At 43.4% G+C, this 22,718-nt stretch overlaps 1 protein-coding gene across 2 annotated transcripts in view; it reads left to right on the top strand.

Moving 5' to 3' along the window:
* Positions 1-22,718, top strand: part of cpsf1 (cleavage and polyadenylation specific factor 1) — a 170,811-nt gene that overhangs the window by 43,561 nt on the left and 104,532 nt on the right. For both annotated transcript variants that reach the window (XM_072576446.1, XM_072576445.1), the window contains exons 8-12: positions 9,459-9,598; positions 9,977-10,087; positions 17,932-18,025; positions 21,340-21,427; positions 21,685-21,807. In XM_072576446.1, the coding sequence (XP_072432547.1) occupies positions 9,459-9,598; positions 9,977-10,087; positions 17,932-18,025; positions 21,340-21,427; positions 21,685-21,807 (556 nt within the window). The remainder of the gene's footprint in view (positions 1-9,458; positions 9,599-9,976; positions 10,088-17,931; positions 18,026-21,339; positions 21,428-21,684; positions 21,808-22,718) is intronic.

Below are 22,718 nucleotides of genomic sequence, written 5' to 3'. Positions count from 1 at the left end.
TCTATTTGTAATCCCTTTTAATAGTCTGTGGAGTGGGAAACAATTAATATTGAATTAAATATGACTTAATGATTGAACAAAGTGGAAATTTTATGCTCTTGAAATGAAGGGGGAAATGATAATGGAATGGGAAGTCTGAGACCATGTAGAAGTTGAGAGAATATAAGGCAAAGGTATCATAGAACCATCAAAGAGCATGATGATGATTATAATAAAGAAGCTAAGCCTTTGTCCAGAGTATGAATGGCAGAATAATGCACAGCTGGGTCTGAAAGTGAAAATGTGAAAACCAAGATTTCATGAGGGGTGTGGATAAGGTAAGTAGACATGGTCTTTTCCCTGCAGTGGGGGAATCCAGAACTAGAGGGGCATAAGTTTAGGGTGAGAGAGGAAAGATTTAAAAGGGACCTGAGAGGCAACTTTTTCATGCAGAGAGGGTGGTGTGTGTATGGAATGAGTTGCCAGAGAAAGTGATGGAGGCTGGTACAATTGCAACATTTAAAAGGCATCTGGATGGGTATATGAATAGGAAGAGTTTAGAGGGATATGGGCCGCGTGCTGGCAGGTGGGACTAGATTGGGTTGGGATGGATGGGTTGGACTGAAGGGTCTGCTTCCATGCTATATGTCTCTGACTCTATTTAGAGGGGCACATGGCAAAACAGATTAAAATAAGAGACTCAGTTCTGAAGTTATTGAACTCCTGTGTCGAGTCCAGAAGACTATAAAGTGCTTAATTGGATGATGAGCTGCTGATACTCTAGCTTGCTTTGAATTTCCTTCAAGCACTTCAAGCTGAGGACAGAAGTGTGAGCAAGAATGTAAAGTGGTGAATTAAAATGGAATGAAATTAGACATGGGCGCAGGGCTCATGCTTCTGGACCAAGTAAAGGTATTCCACAGTGTGTTCACTCAACCTACATTTTAGCTCCTAAATGAATTGTGCATGGACTAGAAAGAAATGCAAATAAATTGCTATTTTATGTGTAAGAAATGCTCGTGGCCTTGAACATTGGTGAAAGGCTAAGTGTTGCATCTCTTGGTGATTGCGTAAGAAGGTATAATGCTGGGGGAATGTGTTTGAGAATGGATCGGATGAATGCTGACTGGATAGAAAGATGTTTGGTGGCATCATGTTGGAATTGTGGAAAATTGGGAGGACTGCTTTGAATTTCATTCATGTGTTCATCCATTCCACTGGCCTGTCTTGTTATGCTGAAATCTGCTGCCATCCTCGTCATTGTTCACTATACTTTCAAATTTCACGTCATTTGCCAGTTGCAAACAATGCCATATCCCTAAAGTCTAGATAATGAATCTATATTAAAAACCAATGTGGTCCTAGTATTGAACCTTGGAACTCCATTAGTCCAGTTTAAACTCTGAAACGATCATTCACCCCAACTGTTTTCTATCCTTTAACCAAATTTATATCTCTCTAATGAATATGCTTCAGTTTTGCTAACAGATCTAATGCATGATTTTTTTTCCCCAAACATTTGTAAATCCATATACACAGCATCAACTACACACTCTTAACTCTTATGTCATCAAAAATCTGTCAGGTTGTAAAACCGATCATGCTAGCTTTTCTTTATTAGTTCACAGTGCAAATGACTGTTTAACGTTTGCACTGATTTTTGTTTTGAAAGCGTTCTGACCAACGACTGGACTGTAATTGCTAGGCTTATTCTTGCACCTTTATTGGTCAGTCGTGTAAGATTTGCAGTCCTCAGCCCTTTGGCACCACCCCTGTGTCTAAGGGAGTTTAGAGGATTGACTAATATCTCTACTGTTCCTACTCTTGCTTCACAACTTAGAATGATGCAGATGGGTGAAAATGAAGATGTAAAAGTTTGAACACACAGACGAACAGATTCAAGAACAACTTCTTCCCTACCCTATACTTTTGTGTGGACCTCTCAAATGTTAATCTGTCTCTCTCTGCACCTTCTCTCCAGCTGTAACACATAATTCTGCACTTTCTTTGATCTGTCTGCAGAGCAGGCAAAAAATACGTTTCACAGTATCTCCATACATGTGACAACAATAAATTAAACCAAATTAAAAAAATCCTAGTTTGTCAGCTGTTCGTGGAGTGTGCTGTTTTTTTGATTTGAGGGAAGGTTGTATTTTCTAGTTTTGCCTTTCCTTTATAAAGGTATTGACTTGAAGGAATAGTGTCCCACAGGACAGCTCTGCTGACTTGCTGAAATATCTATCCTGCATCTTTGAACCCAGACTATTTTGAGTTGCAGCAACATTGGTCCATCCCCACCTGAACTTTAGCTCGCTTTATCACTTTATCCCTTCCCTATCCTATGTTTCCCACCCAGGGTGTAGGTCAGGGGTCAAATCCAACTAATCCTAGCTAGCTAAAGTAGCTTGCTTAGAACCTAATTTTAATTTTCAGTTGATAACACTGAATATTTCCATTTTACTAGATTGGTTATGTGACAGCATCTGCATTGAGTCATCAGAAGACGATTTAGATTTTTCAGAAGTAGAATTCTGCAGCTGCTCGACACCTGAAATGAAAACAGAAGAAGCTGTAAATACTTCATGTCTGGCATCGTCCGTGCAGAGAGAAAAGCTAGTTAATGCTCCAGCTTTTGACATAAAAGTCACAGACCTGAAATGTTATCTCTTCAAAACTTTTCAGGTTTACTGACTCCACAGATTTTCTCTGCAAGCTTGGCTAAGAATATAAGAATTAAGAGCAGGAAAGGGGTGTTCAACCAATGCAAACTTGCTTCACCATTTAGTAGATTTGTGGCTGATCTAATTGTGGCCTTAACTCCACTTTCCATCCTGTCCCCATAGCCCTAAATTCCCTTGTCAATCAAAAATCTGTCTCACTTAAACTTGATTGTATGTAATTGCCCAGCCTCCACTGTTCTGAAGTAGTGAATTCTGAGGATTGATGACTTTTAAAAGGAGATTCTTTATTTTGAAACTCTGTTAGGTCTAGATTCCTACATGTAGAGGAAATACCTTCTCAGCATCCACTTTGTCAAGACCCCTCAGAATTTTGTGTTTCAATAAGATCATCTCATTATCTAAATTTCGAGAATCTTGGGCACAACCTGCTGAACCTTACAACCTCCGACAAACCTGTCCATCCCGTTAGTCATCTTAGTTACCCTTCTCTGAGCTGCCTTCATTGCAAGTATGTCTCTCCTAAACAAAGGACCCCAGAGCAGTACACACTAGTGTAAATGTGGTTGAACCCGTTGCTCTCTCTTTGACTGAAGGGTGGATAATTTTTCCACCTAAATAAAACTAAAAGAACCATGAATGCTGTAAATCTGAAACAAAAACAGAAATTGCTGGAAAAACTCAGCAGGTCTGGCAGCATCTATGAAGAGTAATTAGAATTAATGTTTCAGGTCAAGTGACCCTCAGTTGAGCTTTTTCAGCAATTACAATTGTTACACCTAACTTTGTTCTGCCATCAATAGGATATAGGAGAATAATTAATGAGTAGCCAGTTTTGATGTTTGGAACATCTTGACCAGAGAAATCAATCCCTGCAAGCTCCACGATGGTGTGTGCGCCAAAATGTAACTTGGCAGGGCTGCCCTTCCAAGCGGTTAGATTGTTGGTACTTCGCATCTGAAGCAATTGATTTTTATATGCCCGCACCATTCCAACAGAAAAACATTTGATAATGAATGCAGTTATATAGCAGATGGCTGCATCAGCATCTTCTCCAGTCTAATCAGTAACGCTGATGGTTTACACATAGGATACAAAAATCCTTAGAGAGGAGGAATTGAATCCCTATTGCTGCATCCATGATGGAATAGTATTAATTATATAAATTTCAACCTGAAATAAAAGCATTATAATGAGGATCAATGCTATATAATTATGTCACATCCAAAAAATGCTGTCCCATTTGGCCCATAGAATCTGTTTCACCATTCAACAAATATTTTTCAGTTCCACTTTGCTGCCTTTTCCTTCTCACTATTGATTTCTCCTACTTCAAGAGCCATAATTTCCCCTTCCCTGTGATAAACTATTCTTTCAACTGCATCTCCTCCATCTCCCACAGCTCTGCCCTCAAAACATTTCCACCCTCCCCCAACCACAGCAAGGACAGAGTCCTCACATTCCGTCTCTCTAATCTCCAAAGTGTCATCCCCTGCTATTTTTACCATCTGCAGTCTGACCCCACCACCAAAAAGATACTTCCTTCCCCATCCCTATCTGCATTCCAAAGGCACCATTCCCTCTATGACTTCCTCTTTAGGTCCACATTCCCCACCCATCCCTCCTCTATACCTGGCACCTTTCCTTACAGCCTCAGGAGGTGCAACAGCTGCTGCCACACCACTTCCAGTACCTCTGTCCAAAATCCCAAAGAATCATTCCAAGTCCAGCAGAGATCCGTCTGCATTTCCTTTAACTTGATTTTCTGTGTCTGTTGCTCCTGATGTGGTCTCCTCTACATAGGAGACGCCGGGTGCTAACTTGGGGACAAGTTCAGGGAACATCTGTGGTTAGTAAGCTCCAATTAACACCACCACTCAGTTGCCAGCCATTTCAACTCTCCATCGTAGTCCCCCAACAACATATCCATCCTGGGTTTCCTCCACTGTCAAAATAAGGCTATGCGCAAACTGGATGAAGAACACCTTCTCTTCCGCTTCAGGAGCTTACCACCTTATGGCCGCAACAGAATTCACCAGCTTCCAAATCTCCCCAACTCCCCACCTCATCCCTCTCCCTCACTGACCCACATCCTTGACCTAACCTGTCCCATCTTCCTTCCCAGCTATCTGCAACACCCTTCCCACTGACCAGTCTGAATCACTGACCTGCATTCATCTGTTGCCGCCCCACCTACCTTTCTCCCAGCACCACCACCCCACTCTATTTATTTCTCAGTTCCCTTATCCCTCCCCAGCCCTTATGAAGTGTCCTGCCTGAAACGTCGACTCTCCTACTCTTCTGATGTTGCTTAACCTGCTGTGCATTTTCTAAATCCATGTTTTATTGACTGACTTTCCAACATCTGCAGTACTCACCATCTCCCTTACTCTGTCAGCTTTGAACATAATTTATAACCCAGCCTGTACTATACCCTGCAGCGAAGAATTCCACAGATTCACTGACCTCAGAAAAAATTCCTTTTGTCTCTATCTCTGACCTTTGCTATCAGACAAAAACAAAGAACAGTACAGCATAGGAAGAAGTCCTTTGGCCCCCCCAAGCCTACACCGACACATTTTGCCTTTCCATACTCGAGCTGTCTTCACTTACAGGATCCTATTCCTCTATTCCCTTCCTATTCATGCATTCATCCAGGTGCATCTTGAATGCTGCTCTTATGTTTGCTTCCACTACCACCTCTGGCAACGTGTTTCAGGCACTCACTACCCTTTGTGTGAACAACCTGCCTTGCCCGTCTCTTTTAAACATGGCTCCCCTTGCCCTCGCACCTTAAACCTGTGTCCCATAGTAATTGACTCTTCTACCCTGGGGAAAAAGCCTCATACTTTCCATTCTATCCATGTCATTCACAATCTTTTAAACTTCTATTAGGTCACTCCCTCAACCTTCTCCATTCCAGTGGAATCAAACCCAGTCTATCCAATCTTCCTTCATAGCGAAAATCCCTGATATCTGGCAACATCCTGGTAATCCTTCCCTGTACCCTCTCCAGAGCATTCACATCCTGATAGTGTGGTGATTGGAAATGTAGGCAATATTCTAAGTGTGATCTAACTAACGTTTGATAGAGCTGCAGCATGACTTGTCTATCCTGATACTCAATGCCCCTTCCAACGAAGGTAAGCCTGAAATAGGACTTTTTCACTACCTTATCTACCTACACTGCAACCTTCAGTGATCTGTGGACCTGTATATCCAGGTCCCTTTGCACATCAAGACTCCTAAGAGTTCTGCCATTCACTGTATAATCTCCACCTGTACTTGACCTTCCAAAATGCACACTTCAGATTTGTCCGGATTAAACTCCATCTGCCATTTTTCTGCCCATGCCCCCTCCTGATCTATATCCTGCTGTATCCTCTAATAATCTTCCTCACTATCCGCAACTCCAGCAATCATTGTATCATCGCAAACCTATTAATTAGACATTTTCCTCCAAATCACTAATGAACAGCAGAAGTCCCAGCATTGATCCCTGTGCAGCCCTCTATTCCAAAAAGCATCCTTCCACAGTTACCCTCTGTCTCCCATGACTAATCCAGTTTTGTATCCATTTTGCCAGCTCACTCTGATACCATATGACTTCCTTTTTGTACCAGTCTACCAGGAGGGATCTTGTCAGAGGCTTTCCTGAAGTTCCATGTAGATATTATCAATCGCTCTTCCCTAACCAACCATCTTTGTCACCACTTCAAAAAAACTTGATAAAGTTATCCTCTGTCATGCTGACAGACTGCAGTGTAGAGGCATTTGGTGAGTCCTTGTACTTGAACCACTACGTTCTCTCATTACAGGTCCAGTGGTTAGTAGGGAATGGCCTCTGGCCCTCTACTGTCCCACAAGAGGAAACAACTTCTTAGCATCTATCTTGTCAAGTCCTCTTTAAGAATCTTGTATGTTCCAATAAGGTTGCTTTTCATTCTTCTAAACTCCAATGAGTGCAAACTGAACTGACTCAACCTCTCTCACCCACTCATAGCTTCCAACCCCATAGTCTGGGAACCCCACACCACCCGGTTCTATCACCTACCCAAGATCCACTAGCCTGACTATCCCAGCCGACCTATCGTCTCGGCCTGCTCCTGCCCCACCAAATTCATCTCCACGTACCTCGATACTGTCCTATTCCCCCGGTTCAGGAACTCCCCACATACGTTTTTGGGACACCACTCATGTTCTCCAACTCCTTCAAGGCTTCCATTTCCTTGGCCCCCAATGCCTCATCTTCACCATGGACATCCAGTCCCGAAACACGTCCATCCGCCTCCAAGCCCTCTGTTTCTTTCTCTCCCAACATCCCACTAGTACCCTTCCACTGACACTCTAATTCGTTTGGCTGAACTGGTCGTCACGCTCAACAATTTCTCAATAGACAACAGGTGCAGGAGTAGGCCATTCAGCCCTTCGAGTCTGCATCGCCATTCAATATGATCATGGCTGATCATTCCTAATCAGTATCCTCTTCCTGCCTTATCTCCATTACCCTTGATTCCACTATCTTTGAGAGCTCTATCCAACTCTTTCTTAAATGAATCCAGAGACTGGGCCTCCACTGCCCTCTGGGGCAGAGCATTCCACACAGCCACCACTCTCTGGGTGAAGAAGTTTCTCCTCATCTCTGTCCTAAATGGTCTACCCCGTATTTTTAAGCTGTGTCCTCTGGTTCGGCACTCACCCATCAGCGGAAACATGTTTCCTGCTGCCAGAGTGTCCAATCCTTTCATAATCTTATATGTCTCAATCAGATCCCCTTCGAATCCTCCCACTTCTTCCAGATGAAAGGGGTAGCCATGGGAACCCTTATGGGCCCCAGTATGCCTGTCTCTCTGGCTACGTAGAACAGTCTATCTTCCACAGTTACACTAGCACCATTCCCCACCTTTCCCTCCGCTACATTGATGACTGCATCGGCACCACCTCATGCTGGATTAGAGTGGTGCTGGAAAAAGCACAGCAGGATTTTCCTGCTCCTCGGATGCTGCTTGAACTGCTGTGCTTTTCCAGCACCACTCTAATCCAGTATCTGGTTTCCAGCATCTGCAGTCATTGCTTTTACCATCTCATGCTCCCAAGTGGAGGTTGAGCAGTTCGTCAACTTCACCAACAAATTCCACCCTGACCTTAAATTGACCTGGACTATCTCTGACACCTCCCTCCCCTTCCTGTCCTTTCCATCTCCATCAACGGTGACTGACTCAAAACATACATTTTCTACAAACCCACCGACACTCACAGCTACCTGGATTACACCTCCCACCCTGCCTCCTGCAAAATTCTATCCCTTATTTCCAATTCCTCCAACTCTGCCGCATCTGCTCCCAGGAGGACCAGTTCCACCACAGAACACACCAGATGCCCTCCTTCTTTAAAGACTGCAATTTCCCTTCCCATGTGGTTGATGATTTCCTCCAGCGAATCTCATCCACTTAGCACACATCTGCCCTCAAATACCCCCCCACCCCAATCGCAACAAGGACAGAAACCCTTGTATATATCACATATCCTCCGCCATTTCCACTACCTACAAATGGACCCCACCACCAGAGATATATTTCCCTCCCCACCCCTATCCACTTTCCATAAAGATTGTTCCCACTGCGACTACCTTGTAAGGTCCACACCCCCCAACAACCCCTCCTCCCCTCCCGGCACCTTCCCCTGTCACTATAGGAATTGCAAACCCTGTGTCCACACCTCCCCCTTCACCTCTGTCAGGGCCCCAAAGGAGCCTCCCACAGAGTTTCACGAAGGTCATTTATAGTATCCGTCGCTCCCGATGCGGTCTCCTGTATCTTGGGGATACAGGATATCTATTCGCAGAGCACTTCAGAGACACCTGCACCAATGCCACCTTCCAATGGTGCAAACTTCAACTCCCCCCTCCCACTCCACCAAGAACATGCTGGCCCTGGGCCTTGTTCATCGCCACTCCGTTACCACCTGACACCTGGAAGAATAATGCCTCATCTTCTCCCTCAGGACCCTCCAACCCCATGAAGTCAACGTGGATTTCACCAGTTTCCTCATTTCCCCTTCCCCCACCTTATCCCAGTTCCAACCTTCCAGCTCAGCACTGCCCTCATGACCTCTTCCTCCCCACCGGTCCACTCCACCCTCCCCTCCGACCTATCACCTTTACCCACACCTCCGTCAACCTGTTGCACTTTCAGCTACCTTCCCCTGCAACTCCACCCCCTCCTATTTATCTCACCACCCCCTCGGCTCCCAGCCTCATTCCTGATGATGGGCTTTTGCCCGAAATATCTATTTTCCTGCTCCTCTTCCAAAGGGCTGAGCGGAGACACATTATCATGAAATAGTGGGACTTATAGAATCACAGAATTGCTGTAGCACAGGAGGAGGCCATTGAGGCCCATTCAGCTGTTCCAGTTGGGATCCAAATTTGAACTAGAACCTTTTCTAATTAATTCCTCATTCTTGAGGAATGCAGTTGTGGGTAATAAGACTGGAAGATGCTGGAAGCACTCAGTAAGTTAGGCAACCTTTGTGGGAAGAAAAATAGAGCTAATGTTTAGATCTATGATCTCTTACAAAACTTCCATCCATTCTGACTGAAGGGCACAGATCTGAAACGGAGTTGTTTTTCCATTCATTTTCAGCATCTTCTGTATTCTGCTGCTTAATTTATTAGACATTTTCTGTTTTAGTAAAATGGCTTTTTTTTTCGGTTTGATGTTTCGGATATCTCATGAAATGTTTAAGTTTGGCATGACAAATATGTTTCTGATCGTACGTTGTTCCTCTTTTTGTCTCTAGTCGTGTAGCGGTGCGACAGGACACCTGCAGCATTGTTGCTATCTCCTTAAATATCATGCAAAAGGTCCATCCTGTCATTTGGTCATTGAGCAACCTACCATTCGACTGCACCCAGGCACTGGCAGTACCAAAACCTATAGGTGAGCAAATGAGTAACAATGTACAAGAACGGTGATAGGGGTAGATTTTTAGCTTTAGAACCCTAGCCCCCTGCCCCAAAACTATCGAGTGGAGTTATCCTGGACCTTCTGTACTTCCTGATTAATCGGAAAATGAGAGTAGAATATCTGAGAGTCAGGGAATGGATCACAGACTGAGCTGAAGCAAGTGGTGAGTGTTTGCATGTTCCCAGCATCCTCCTGACAAAACAAACATATTCTTTGGGTGATTTCTTATTCAATTACAGGAAAATCTTTGCAATGTTATTGCTGTGTTTTCGGGATTGCAAATCTTTGGATGATATTTACTGTACAGTGCCATTCGTTTTAGTTTGATATGGATTGTCTCCATTTTTGCAGGTGGTGTGGTCATCTTTGCTGTAAACTCATTGCTATACCTCAACCAGAGTGTCCCACCATATGGAGTATCCCTGAACAGTCTGACAAATGGAACAACGTCTTTCCCACTTCGTAAGTTGTCAATTCTCAACTCATTGGTTTTCTTCCAGCCCGATAAGTTGTTTGAGGTCAAACCATATTCTGACTCGTGCAATAATGCATTTTAAAAGACTTATTCCTAGGATGTGCACGTCACTGGCTGTTGCTTTTGAGAATTGCAGTGACCTGTCTTCTTGAGCGATTGCAGTCTTTAGATTTGGGCACTTTGTACTGCTGTCGGGAAGGGTGTTCCCCCAGGGTACTGATCCAGTGGCACTGAAGGAATGTGGGACAGATGGTGTGTAACTTGTATAGGAACTTGAGGATGGTGGTGGTGTTCCAGTGCACCTCCTGTTGCTCTCATTCTAAATGTAGAGATTAAGGGATTGGAAACTGCTGCCTTTCTGCAGTACACCTTGTAGATGATACACATTGCTGCTGCTGCTACTGTGGAGGAAGTGAATGTTGTAGGGAATGAAGCATGTGCCAATCTAGCAGGCTGCTTTGTTCTGGATAGTTTTGAGCTTCCCAACTGTTTTTGCAGCTGCATTCATCCGGAGAAATGGAGAGTATTGCATCAGGATTCTCATTTGTCCCTGACAGGGGAAGCAGTGCCGGAATGATATCACGCTGGCTTAGTAATCCAGGGACTATGTAATTTTCTGGTTATGGGTAATGTCCTAATCGTGACCATGACGCCATTTTCAATTGTTGGGAAAACCCATCTCATGACGTTTTAGGGAAGGAACCTTCAATCCTTTGCTAGTTTGACCTGCATTTGACTCAATTGTGGTTGCCTCTCAACTATCTTCTGAAATGGCTGAGGAACCACTACAAATTCTTGGGGAAAAGAAGGGATGAAACTGGTTTGACCAAAGCACACATAATCATAATCGTAAACACAATCAAGTCGACCCTGAAAAGTCTTCCTTGCTAGTGCCAAAATTGGGAGAGCTGTCTCTTGAACTAGCCAAGCAACAGCCTTATGTAGTCATACCCAAGAAATCATACCGTGCTAAAACTGCTCCCCCCCGCCCCCCCACTGCTTGGATGAGTGCATCTCTATCCTGAAGCTTGACACCATCCAAGGCAAAGCAACTCATGACCATCCTCTCCCTCCACCACTTATGGTATTATGTACCATTTACAAAATGCTCTCCAAGAATTCATGAAGGCTCCAGACGGTACCTTCCAACCCACGATTGCTACCATTTAAAAGGACAAGGTCAGCAGATACACGGGAGCGCAGCCATCTGCAAATTCCCCTCCAAGCTGCATGCCATCTTGACTGGGGTGGGCAAATCACAATTCCTTCAAGTGTCACTGGGTCAAAATCCTGGAAATTCTTCCCTAACAGTATTGTGGGCTTACCTACAGCACATGGAATGCATCAGTTTAAGAAGGCAGCTCACCACAACTTCTCAAGGGCAGCTGACATAAGCTTTAAATGCTGTTTCAGCTAACGACACACATCCCATGAGTGAATAAGAGAAAAGGTAAACTGGCTTTGGCGTATCAAGGTGAGGGTTAATCACTGCATGATTCTTAGCCTCTGACCTTAGTCACATCATTGATGGAGATAGTCCAATGCAGTTTCTGGTTAGTGATAACTTCATGATTTTGATAGTGGGCAATTCTGTAGTGTTAATGCCATTGAATGTAAAATCTCTGACTGAAAAGGGCCTTAACACCACAAAATCTATCAAGATTAGGGCAGGCACGGTGGCACAGTGGTTAGCACTGCTGCCTCACAGCGCCAGAGACCTGGGTTCAATTCCTGCCTCAGGCGACTGACTGTGTGGAGTTTGCACATTCTCCCCGTGTCTGCGTGGGTTTCCTCCGGGTGCTCCGGTTTCCTCCCACAGTCCAAAGATGTGCAGGTTAGGTGAATTGGCCATGCTAAATTGCCCGTAGTGTTAGGTAAGGGGTAGATGTAGGGGTATGGGTGGGTTACGCTTCGGCGGGGCGGTGTGGACTTGTTGGGCCGAAGGGCCTGTTTCCACACTGTAAGTAATCTAATCTAATTAAGAGAGGTACTGCAATTTTGCATCCGCCTGCAGGGGCAAGACCATGCCTTAGTTTAATGCCCATCTGAAAATGAGCAGTACTCTGTGCAACACTCCCTCAATGTTGTTCGGAAATGTTACCTGCAGCTTTTTGGGCTGAAATCCCAGACTGTGACTTTGAGGCACAAATGCTACCCACTGAACCACACCCAACATTTGTGGGGTATTGACAGAATATTTGGCCAAGGTGGAAGTCAATACATTTGTGTGCAGCCTAGTCCATTATCCCTAACTGCCCATTAGTGTATGTTTTCAGCAAGTTTTGTAAGAACATGCCAGCAAAGAACAAGAGTGGGTCACTGGGCTCTTCAAGCCTGCTCCACCACTCAATAAGATCCTGTATGATCTAACTTTAACGTAACCTCTGCATTCCTGCATATCCCTTATAATCTTGCATCCCCTTGATAATCTAGAATCTGGGGTCAGTTAGCTAAGTTGGCTAGTTTGCAATGCAGAGTGATGTCATTGGCATGGGTTCAGTTCCCACACTGGATGCAGTTATCATGAAGGTACCACCTTCTTGTCCTCGGCCTTTGCTCTGAGGTGTGGTGACCTTCAGGTTAAACAGCCACCAGTTGTCTTTCTCTAATGAGTTAGTGGCCCTGTGGTGCTCTAGGACTATAACAGCAAATCAAGAATTTTATTTTAAAATGTAAAAGTATTTAAAAATTCTGCCTTTTGATCTGTCACCCTATCAGATGCATTCTGGAAATCTAAATACAAACCTTTCATTGGTTCCCCTTTATCTGCAAGTTTCTACTTCAAAGATTGCCAATACATTAGTTCAACATGAGTCCCCTTTGACATAACTATGTTGGTTTTGCCCAAATACTTTGAACTTATCCATGTGCTATTTTATAACTTTTTTTTTTACTAATAGCTTCTAACAATTTCTCTAGGATAGAAGTTGGGCTAACTGGCTTGCAGTTTCCTACTTTGTCTCCCTGCCTTTTTGAATAAATGAGTTACATTAGCAATTTTTTCAGTCTAAAGTAGCCTTCCCTGGATCTAATACATGTTGGGGAATTAAACCAAGGCATCGACTATCTAATTAGTTCTTTTAAGACCCTAGGATTAAATTCATCAGGACTTGTGAACTCACATGGATTTTAGTAAGGCATTTGATAAGGTTCCCCATGGTAGGCTTATGCGGAAAGTCAGGAGGCATGGGATAGAGGGAAATTTGGCCAGTTGGATAGAGAACTGGCTAACCGGTCGAAGTCAGCGAGTGATGGTAGATGGTAAATATTCAGCCTGGAGCCCAGTTACAAGTGGAATTCCGCAGGGATCAGTTCTGGGTCCTCTGCTGTTTGTAATTTTTATTAATGACTTGGAAGAGGGAGTCGAAGGGTGGGTCAGTAAATTTGCAGACGATACGAAGATAGGTGGAGTTGTGGACAGTGAGGAGGGCTGTTGTCGGCTGCATAGGGACTTAGATATGATGCAGAGCTGGGCTGAGGAGTGGCAGATGGAGTTCAACCCTGTCAAGTGTGAGGTTGTCCATTTTGGAAGAACAAATAAGAATGCAGAATACAGGGTTAATGGTAGGGTTCTCAGTAAGGTGCAGGAGCAGAGGGATCTTGGGTCTATGTTCATAGATCTTTGAAAGTTGCCACTCAGGTGGATAGAGCTTGTAAACAGGCATTTAAACGGGCATTGGATAGGCATATGGAGGATAGTGGGCTAGTGTAGGTTAGGTGGGCTTGGATCGGCGCAACATCGAGGACCAAAGGTCCTGTACTGCGCTGTATTGTTCTATGTTCTATGTAAGAAGGCTAATGGTGTATTAGCGTTCATTAGCAGAGGGATTGAATTCAAGAGTCGTGAGGTGATGTTGCAGCTGTACAGGACCTTGGTAAGGCCACATTTGGAGTACTGTGTGCAGTTCTGGTCGCCTCATTTCAGGAAAGATGTGGAAGCTTTGGAGAGGGTGCAGAGGAGATTTACCAGGATGTTGCCTGGAATGGAGAATAGGTCATACGAGGGTAGGTTGAGAGTGCTAGGCCTTTTCTCATTGGAACGGCGAAGGATGAGGGGTGACTTGATAGAGGTTTATAAGATGATCAGGTGAATAGATAGAGTAGACAGAGACTTTTCCCCGGGTACAACAGAGTGTTACAAGGGGACATAAACTTAAGGTGAAGGATGGAAGGTATGGGGGGATGTCAGGGGTAGGTTCTTTACCCAGAGAGTGGTGGGGGCATGGAATGCGCTGCCTGTGGGAGTGGCAGAGTCAGAATCATTGCTGACCTTTAAGCGGCAATTGGATAGGTACATGGATAGGTGCTTAAGCTAGGACAAATGTTTGGCACAACATCGTGGGCCGAAGGGCCTGTTCTATGCTGTATTATTCTATGTTCTAATTTACTTCGTACTACTTCCCTGGCAAATGTAATTTTCTCAAAATCCTTCCTCCCTTTCAATTCCTGATTTACAAACAAATCCAGAACATAACTTGTATTCTATCTAGTGAAGATTAACTCAAAATATCTGTTCAATTCATCTGTCCTCTTTATTCTCCATTGCTTATTCTCCAGATTTTTCTTTTAGGACTAACAGTTCCTTTGTTAAAGACAAAATACTTTGGATGCTGGAAATCTCAGAATACTGGAGAAACTTGGCAAGTGTAGTTGTAGGGCGTGAAGAAAGAAACAGTGTTAACATTTCGACTTTAGTATGATTCTTCAGAATACATTTACTTAGCTTTTTTAAAATATTTGAAGGGACATTTGCTATATTATATTTTTGGTTCACTTTCACCTGTACTCTAATTTCTTCCTCATCAATAATCTTTTAGTATATTTTTGTTTTTTTACATTCTGTCTAGTATTCTGACCTGGAATCTGTCTTTGCACAGTTATGTCTTTGAATTTGATACTGTCTTTAATTTTCCTTCGTGAACCATGGATGGTGGGTCCATCCCTTAGAATTTTTCTTGTTGGTTAAAATGTATTTATTCTGCACTTTCTGGAATATCCCCTTGCCACTGTTTGTGGAATTGTAGAACCATAGAATTCTTGCAGTGCATATCGAGCCATTCAGCCCATTGACTCTGCACCAGTCCTCTGAAGAGCACCCCACCCTGACTCAATCCCCCCACTCAATCCCTATAACCCTGCGTTAATCATTCCTAATCCACCTGGCCTCCCTTTTCACCCCAGTCGGGATTGGAACTAAAGAAAACATTGCGAGTGTTAAATACTGAAAGCTAAAGGCGTTTCCAAAATACAGGATTGTGGCAGTCGGGAGAACAAAATTTCAGTAATCTTCGGTGCAATACAGTTTAAAGTAAAAATGATGATTGAGATTATTGACAATAAACTCCTCATACTCTTAACACTTTGCTCTTAGTCATGGTATCTAGCTCTGAGTTAGAATGTGTTCAAGTCTACTCCTGGGTAACTATTTACGTTGACATGGATTTTAGTAAGGCATTTGATAAGGTTCCCCATGGTAGGCTTATGCGGAAAGTCAGGAGGCATGGGATAGAGGGAAATTTGGCCAATTGGATAGAAAACTGGCTAACCGGTCGAAGGCAGAGAGTGGTGGTAAATGGTAAATATTCAGCCTGGAGCCCAGTTACAAGTGGAGTTCCGCAGGGATCGGTTCTGGGTCCTCTGCTGTTTGTAATTTTTATTAATGACTTAGATGAGGGAGTCGAAGGGTGGGTCAGTAAATTTGCAGATGATACGAAGATAGGTGGAGTTGTGGACAGTGAGGAGGGCTGTTGTCGGCTGCAGAGGGACTTAGATATGATGCAGAGCTGGGCTGAGGAGTGGCAGATGGAGTTCAACCCTGCCAAGTGTGAGGTTGTCCATTTTGGAAGAACAAATAAGAATGCGGAATACAGGGTTAATGGTAGGGCTCTTAGTCAGGTGGAGGAACAGAAGGATCTTGGGGTCTATGTACATAGATCTTTGAAAGTTGCCACTCAGGTGGATAGAGTTTGTAAGAAGGCCTATGGAGTATTATCGTTCATTAGCAGAGGGATTGAATTCAAGGGTCGTGAAGTGATGTTGCAGCTGTACAGGACTTTGGTTAGGCCACAGTTGGAGTACTGTGTGCAGTTCTGGTCGCCTCACTTTAGGAAAGATGTGGAAGCTTTGGAGAGGGTGCAGAGAAGATTTACCAGGATGTTGCCTGGAATGGAGAGTAGGTCGTAGGAGGATAGGTTGAGAGTTCTCGGCCTTTTCTCGTTGGAACGGCGAAGGATGAGGGGTGACTTGATAGAGGTTTATAAGATGATCAGAGGAATAGATAGAGTAGACAGTCAGAAACTTTTTCCCCGGGTACAACAGAGTGTTACAAGGGGACATAAATTTAAGGTGAAGGGTGGAAGGTATGGGGAGATGTCAGGGGTGGGTTCTTTACCCAGAGAGTGGTGGGGGCATGGAATGCGCTGCCCGTGGGAGTGGTAGAGTCAGAATCATTGCTGACCTTTAAGCGGCATTTGGATAGGTACATGGATGGGTGCTTAATCTAGGTTAGAAGTTCGGCACAACATCGTGGGCCGAAGGGCCTGTTCTGTGCTGTATTGTTCTATGTTCTATGACATTGCACAGTTGGAGCTGCCACCTATCTGATAAGGTTCTAAACTCAGGATGGTAAAAGATCCCATGGTATATTTTGGGGCTAAAAAGCAGGGAGTTCAACCCTGTTTACTGAGGAATACTTATGCTTTGGCCAATGTCACTAAACAATGGTAATTACATTTGTATAACAATGTGTTCCAAGGTACTTTGAGTGTTATCAAACAGAACTTGAAGTTGAGCACTATAAGGACAAGCAACAAAACAGTTTGTCAAACAAGTTTGTTTTAAGTAGTATTTTAAAGGTGGAGAGTAATTTAGGGAGGCAGTTCCATAATGTAGGGTCAGAGTAACTGAGGGGATGGTTACCAATGATGTGGTGCTCTGAATTGGGAATGATCCCCCAAGGCCAGAATTGGAAGAGCACACCATCCTGATGCTGGAGGGAATTGCAAAGAAATTGTGGCCAACGCTATGGGAGGATTTGAAAATGAGGATGAGAATTCTAAAATTGCATTGCCGAAACAGAAACAAATATGCATTTGCAATTTAGCATAGTAACTGATGGGTGAACAGGCCTTAATGCTGCTTGGAGTGTGGGCATTGGAATTTTGAATGACTTTAAGATTTATGTAGGAGGCACAAGATTGAATGCCTGCCAGGAGTGCATTGACCTTGATCAGTGTAGAGATAACATGTGTGGTGCTGGAAACACACAGCTAGTCAGGCAGCATCTGAGGAGCAGGAGAGTCAACATTTCGAGCAAATGCTCTTCATCAGGAATCATGTTCCTCATGAACATTTGTTTGAAATGTTGACTCTCCTGCTCCTTGGATGCTGCCTGACTAGCTGTGTGTTTCCAGCACCACACTTTTTGACTTTGATCTGCAGTCCTCTCTCTGTCTGAGATAAGATGACATGAGTTACCTAAAACACATGACTAGGACATGACATTGCTATTTGTGAAACTTGCCTGTATATAAATTATTGGTTGAATTCCTACAATGTGAGAGTAGCTACGTTTTACAAATATCTCAACTGCAAAGCATTTTGGGGTGTCTCTTCCATTCAGCTGCTCTGATCAAATAAGAATCTTTTTGATAATATCTGGTATTACTCTAGAGTGAACAGGATTTGTGGTGAAATAATCATTTCAAGATTGCAGTAAACTAACAATTGGAATAGTGGTGGATGTTGGTTTTGTGATTCGGGCACATAAAACATCACAATCCATAGCTTGTCAGTTGTGAATTAAGCATCAGATCTACTGTGTGTCTCACAGGAATTCAGGATGGTGTGAAGATTATGTTGGACTGTGCTCAAGCTGCCTTTGTGTCCTACGATAAGATGGTCATTTCCTTAAAGGGAGGAGAAATGTAAGTACTGGATTTTGAGGTTCGTTCTTTGTGAACTCCTTTTTACAGTTTCTGTTCAACCCTCCTATTGACTCGCATCTGTGTAGTAACACTTAAGAATTTGAATTAAATTTGTCAAATCTCGAAATTGCTGGAGTATTTGAGCAACTGAATTTGAATGTAGGTTTGTTCATTGAGCTAGAAGGTTCGGCTTCATCCAGTTGAAACCAAACCTTCCAGCCCAGCGAGCAAATGTGCATCCAGGACCTCAACCTGAGCTACAAATCTTAATTTGACAACTGAATTTGAATTAAGTTTGTAAAATTTGGAAATTGCTCGAGTGTTTGAGCAGTCGTATTGCATCTGAGACACTTTACATTTGCTTTTAACTGAAGAAAAAGTTGGAGTCTAAGTTACCTTTAAAATGTTTTGAGGGAGTCTGGTCTGGTCCATAACAGGGCAACCATTAAGTTGTGCCTACTGACTAAAATATTGGGACATTTCAGAGTCTCGGTGAAATTCAGCCAATTGGCCAGTTTCTATTTGTGTTGTAATTTTTTAAGATTCCACTTTCTTGTGATTAGCCAAGTTTTAGAACACTGCACTGTTATTTACCCCGCTTAGTAAGCCAAGTTGAGCTTTTAATTCCCATTAAAGACCATAAAGACCATAAAGCATAGGCTGAATGGTCTAATCCAGCTCCTATCAATTCTTCCGCACTATTTAATCATGGCTTTATGGTTCTCAACTCCATTCTGCCTTCTTCCAACAGCCTTTTGATATCCTTATTAATCAAGAACCTATCTCTCTCTGACTTAAATGCTATCTGTGACTTGGCCTCCACAGCCTTCTGTAACAATGAATTCCAGAGATTAACCACCCTCTGGCTGAAGAAATTCCTTTCCTCTTTATTCTTTAACCATTCAAGGGATTAGGTCATCGCTGGTTAGGCCTGCATTTATTGGCCATCTCTAATTTCCCAGAGGGTGTTTAAGAGTTAACCATTTTGCTGTGAGTCTGGAGTCAAGTTTGGGCCAGACCAGGTAAGGATGGCAGTTTCCTTCCCTAAAGGACATTAGTGAACCAGATGGGTTTTTCCGATAATCAGCAATTGATTCATAGTCTTCGTTAGACTCTTAATTCCAGATTTTGTTTCATTGAACTCAAATTCCTGCCATGGCAGGATTTGAACCCAGATCCCCAGAACATTATCTAGGTGTCTGGATTAACAGTCCAGTGGTAATGCCACTAGGCCATTCCCCCCTCCATCTCAGTTCTAAAGGGCTGTCTCTTCACTCTGAGGCTGTATCTCGGGTACTCGTCTCTCCTACTAATGGAAACATCTTCTCTACATCTACTCTATCCAAAGCTCTTAAGTATTCTGTAAGTTTCAATAAGATTCCCCCCCACCCTCCCAAAAAAAAGCTAATTTGAGGGCTCAAACTCCACCTCATCATCATCAAGTAGGCGAAAGTGAGTACTGCAGATGATGAGCATCAAGAATGTGGTGCTGGAAAAGCACAGCAGGTCAAGCAGCATCCGAGGAGCTGGAAAATCAACATTTCAGGCAAATGCCCTTCATCGGGGATGAGTCTGGGAGCCTGTGGGGTGGTCAAAAGAGTGGTGCTGGAAATATCCCTCCGCCAATATCCCTTTGGTCTCCAAGCCATTGCTGCCACATTTTGCCCTTTCAAACTAGACCTGTCTTCACTTACAGGATCCAAATCCCTCTATTCCCTTCCTATTCATGTATTTGTCCAGGTGTTTCTAGAATGCTGCTCTTGTGTCTTCCACTACCACCACCTCTGGTAGCGTGTTCTAGGCACTCACCACCCTTTGTGTGAACAACCTGCCTTGTACATCTCTTTTAATACCCCATCCCTCCCCTCCCCCAGTACCTTGATCCTGTGACCCTGAGTAAGTGAGCCCTGCACCTGGGAAAAACCCTCCTACTTCCCACCCTATCCATGCCATTCCCAATCTTAGAAACATCTATTTGCTCACCCCTCAACATTATGCATTCCAGTGAAAACAAACCCAGTCTATCCAACCTTTCTTTATAGCTAAACTCCCCCACACCTGGCAACATTCTGGTAAACCTTTTCTGTACTCTCTCCAAAGCATCCACATCCTCTTCTGGTAATGTCGTGACCAGAGCTGTGTGCAATATTCCAAGTGTGGCCTAACTAAAGTTCTATAAAGCTGCAGCATAACTTGTCTGTCATTATATTCAAAGCCCCTTCCAATGAAGGACAGCTTGCCATAGGCCTTTTTTACTGCCTTATCTACCTGCGCTGCCACCTTCAGTGATCGATGGACCTGCACACGCAGATCCCTCTGCATATCAATACTACTCCTAAGGGTTCTGCCTTTCACTGTATAATTTCCACCTGTACTTGACCTTCCACACTGCATCACCTCATATTTGTCCGGATTAAACTCCATCTGCCATTTTTCTGGTCATACCTTCAAATGAGCTATATCTGCCATTTCCTCTGACAATCCTTCTCACTATCCGCTTCTCCACCAATCTTTGATTTGTCTACAAACTCAGAGCAGTTGTGTTTTTGTTCAAATTGCTGTTTGTGCTCTACATAAATAGAGGTCCCAGCACTGATCCCTGTGGAACACCATGAGTCACAACCGTCCATTCTGGAAAGCAAACTTCCACCACTACCCTCTGTCTCCTCTGACTAAGCTGATTCTGTATCCATCTTGCCAGCTCATCCCGATATTATATGACTTTACCTTTTGTACCAGACTACCATGAGAGAACCTTGTCAAAGGCTTTACTGAAGTCCCATATAGACAACATCAATCGTTTTCCCTCATCAATCATCATCTTCACCACCTCAAAAAGCATGGAGCACGGAAAGCTACCACCCAAGTGTAGCAGGTACTCAGAAGTCTAATCTAACGTAGGCCCTTTAAGGGGTTTGGAATATATGAATGGGGAAATCTTACTGCAATTGTTCAAGGTGCTGATGAGACCACTTCTGGAATGCTGAGAGCAGTTTGGTTTCCTTATTTAAGGAAAGGTATTATATCATTGGGTGCTGTTCAGAGAAGGTTCACTAGGATGATCCCCGGTGTAGTGGAATTGTCATGTGAGCAAAGGCTGAACAGTTGAGTCTGTACTCATTACAGTTTAGAAGAATGAGAGGTGATCTCATTAAATCATATGGGATTCTTAAAGGGCTTGACAGGGTAACTAATGAGAGAATGTTACACCTCATAGGAGAGCCCAGGATCGCAAGGTAGAGTCTCCGAATAAAGGGGCTTGCTGGACAAACTGAGCTTGTGTCTAACTGGATCTTAATGTTAACATCTTACAGCTATGTGTTGACCCTGATAACAGATGGGATGAGGAGTGTCCGTGCATTCCATTTTGACAAGGCAGCAGCCAGTGTCCTCACCACCTGCGTAAGTTTGTAATACTTTGGTTACCTGGGATTCAGTATTGTTACCCAAAGCAAAGCTTTTGGCCCATATTATACCATTTATAACTGAAATTGAATTATCCATCAGCCTTGCTCACTTCTGTTTGTTTGACCATAGGCTGATCAAACTGAGGAGCCTGTTCAGTGTGTATTTTCAGTAGCTTTTGAGAGTTGAACAAGATAAAGTTTGCATTATTGACTGTGCTGGTTAGACTGAATGTGACCTGTCTCCGTTCACAGATGACTACGTTGGAGCCAGGTTACCTTTTCCTTGGATCGCGTTTGGGGAACTCCCTGTTGCTCAGATATACAGAGAAATTGCAGGAAGCACCAATGGATGTTGGAAAGGATCGAGAGAAACAGGTATTAAAAATCACAGTTCTGTCCTCTTGATTGGAAAGCATTAGCAGAAGACTGCAAATGCTGTCGAGTTTTGTCAACAACTCTGTCAATAGATTTGGATTGCGATGTAGTTCACCAAGTGAAACTGCCTGTTTGAAAAGTTCATTCAGCCAGTAATATTAGTGGAAGATGTTGATATGAGTGCAAAACAGAATTCACTCCCCCAGAAAGAATTTCATATTTGAATTTATGCTTAAAAGGACTCTGCAAGAAGTAGGACTGTAAAAATAAAAATTACACCAATTTTACTGGTTCTAATAGTTAACTAAGAGAAAGAGGGGACTGCAGATATTTGGTTCCAGTAATTGCTAAATAGTGATTTTGTATATCTTGTAAGCATATCTAATAATATGGTACCATTAGTCCTTCAATTGGAGAAATATGAGGCCTTTAAGAAATTGAATGGATCTGTTAAAATTGTTGATCACTTAGTTTTTTTTTGTTGGAAATATGGGAGTGCTGACAGGTTCAGTCAAGGCATTTGAGGGGGAATTGGATTATTATACAAAATGGAGACAAAGTCAGGGCATGACCAAGCTTCTAGTTCAGAAAGCTGGTGCAGACATCAGCTTAATAGCCTCCTTTAGAATTTCTGATCTGCAATTCTGAATGGAGCTGTTGGATGTTAAGACCGGTGGAATGATTACTAATAAAGCAAGGTCAGAAGTCACACAACACCAGGTTATAGTTCCAACAGCTTTATTTGAAATCGCAAGCTTTTGGAGCGGTGCTTCTTTGTCAGGTGAAGTGACTTGTCCACCCCAGTCCCAACACCAGTGTCTCCACATTGTGACTTAAAAAGCAAGCTGCGGTAACCAGGATAGCACTGGATTTCTTTAGGATTGTTGCTGCAGCTCAGATCCAAATAATTA

Source organism: Chiloscyllium punctatum, chromosome 8 (assembly GCF_047496795.1).
Source record: "Chiloscyllium punctatum isolate Juve2018m chromosome 8, sChiPun1.3, whole genome shotgun sequence".
NCBI lineage: Eukaryota > Metazoa > Chordata > Chondrichthyes > Orectolobiformes > Hemiscylliidae > Chiloscyllium > Chiloscyllium punctatum.
The sequence above is the reverse complement of the archived record's forward strand: the minus strand, read 5'-3'. Positions and strand labels throughout refer to the sequence as shown.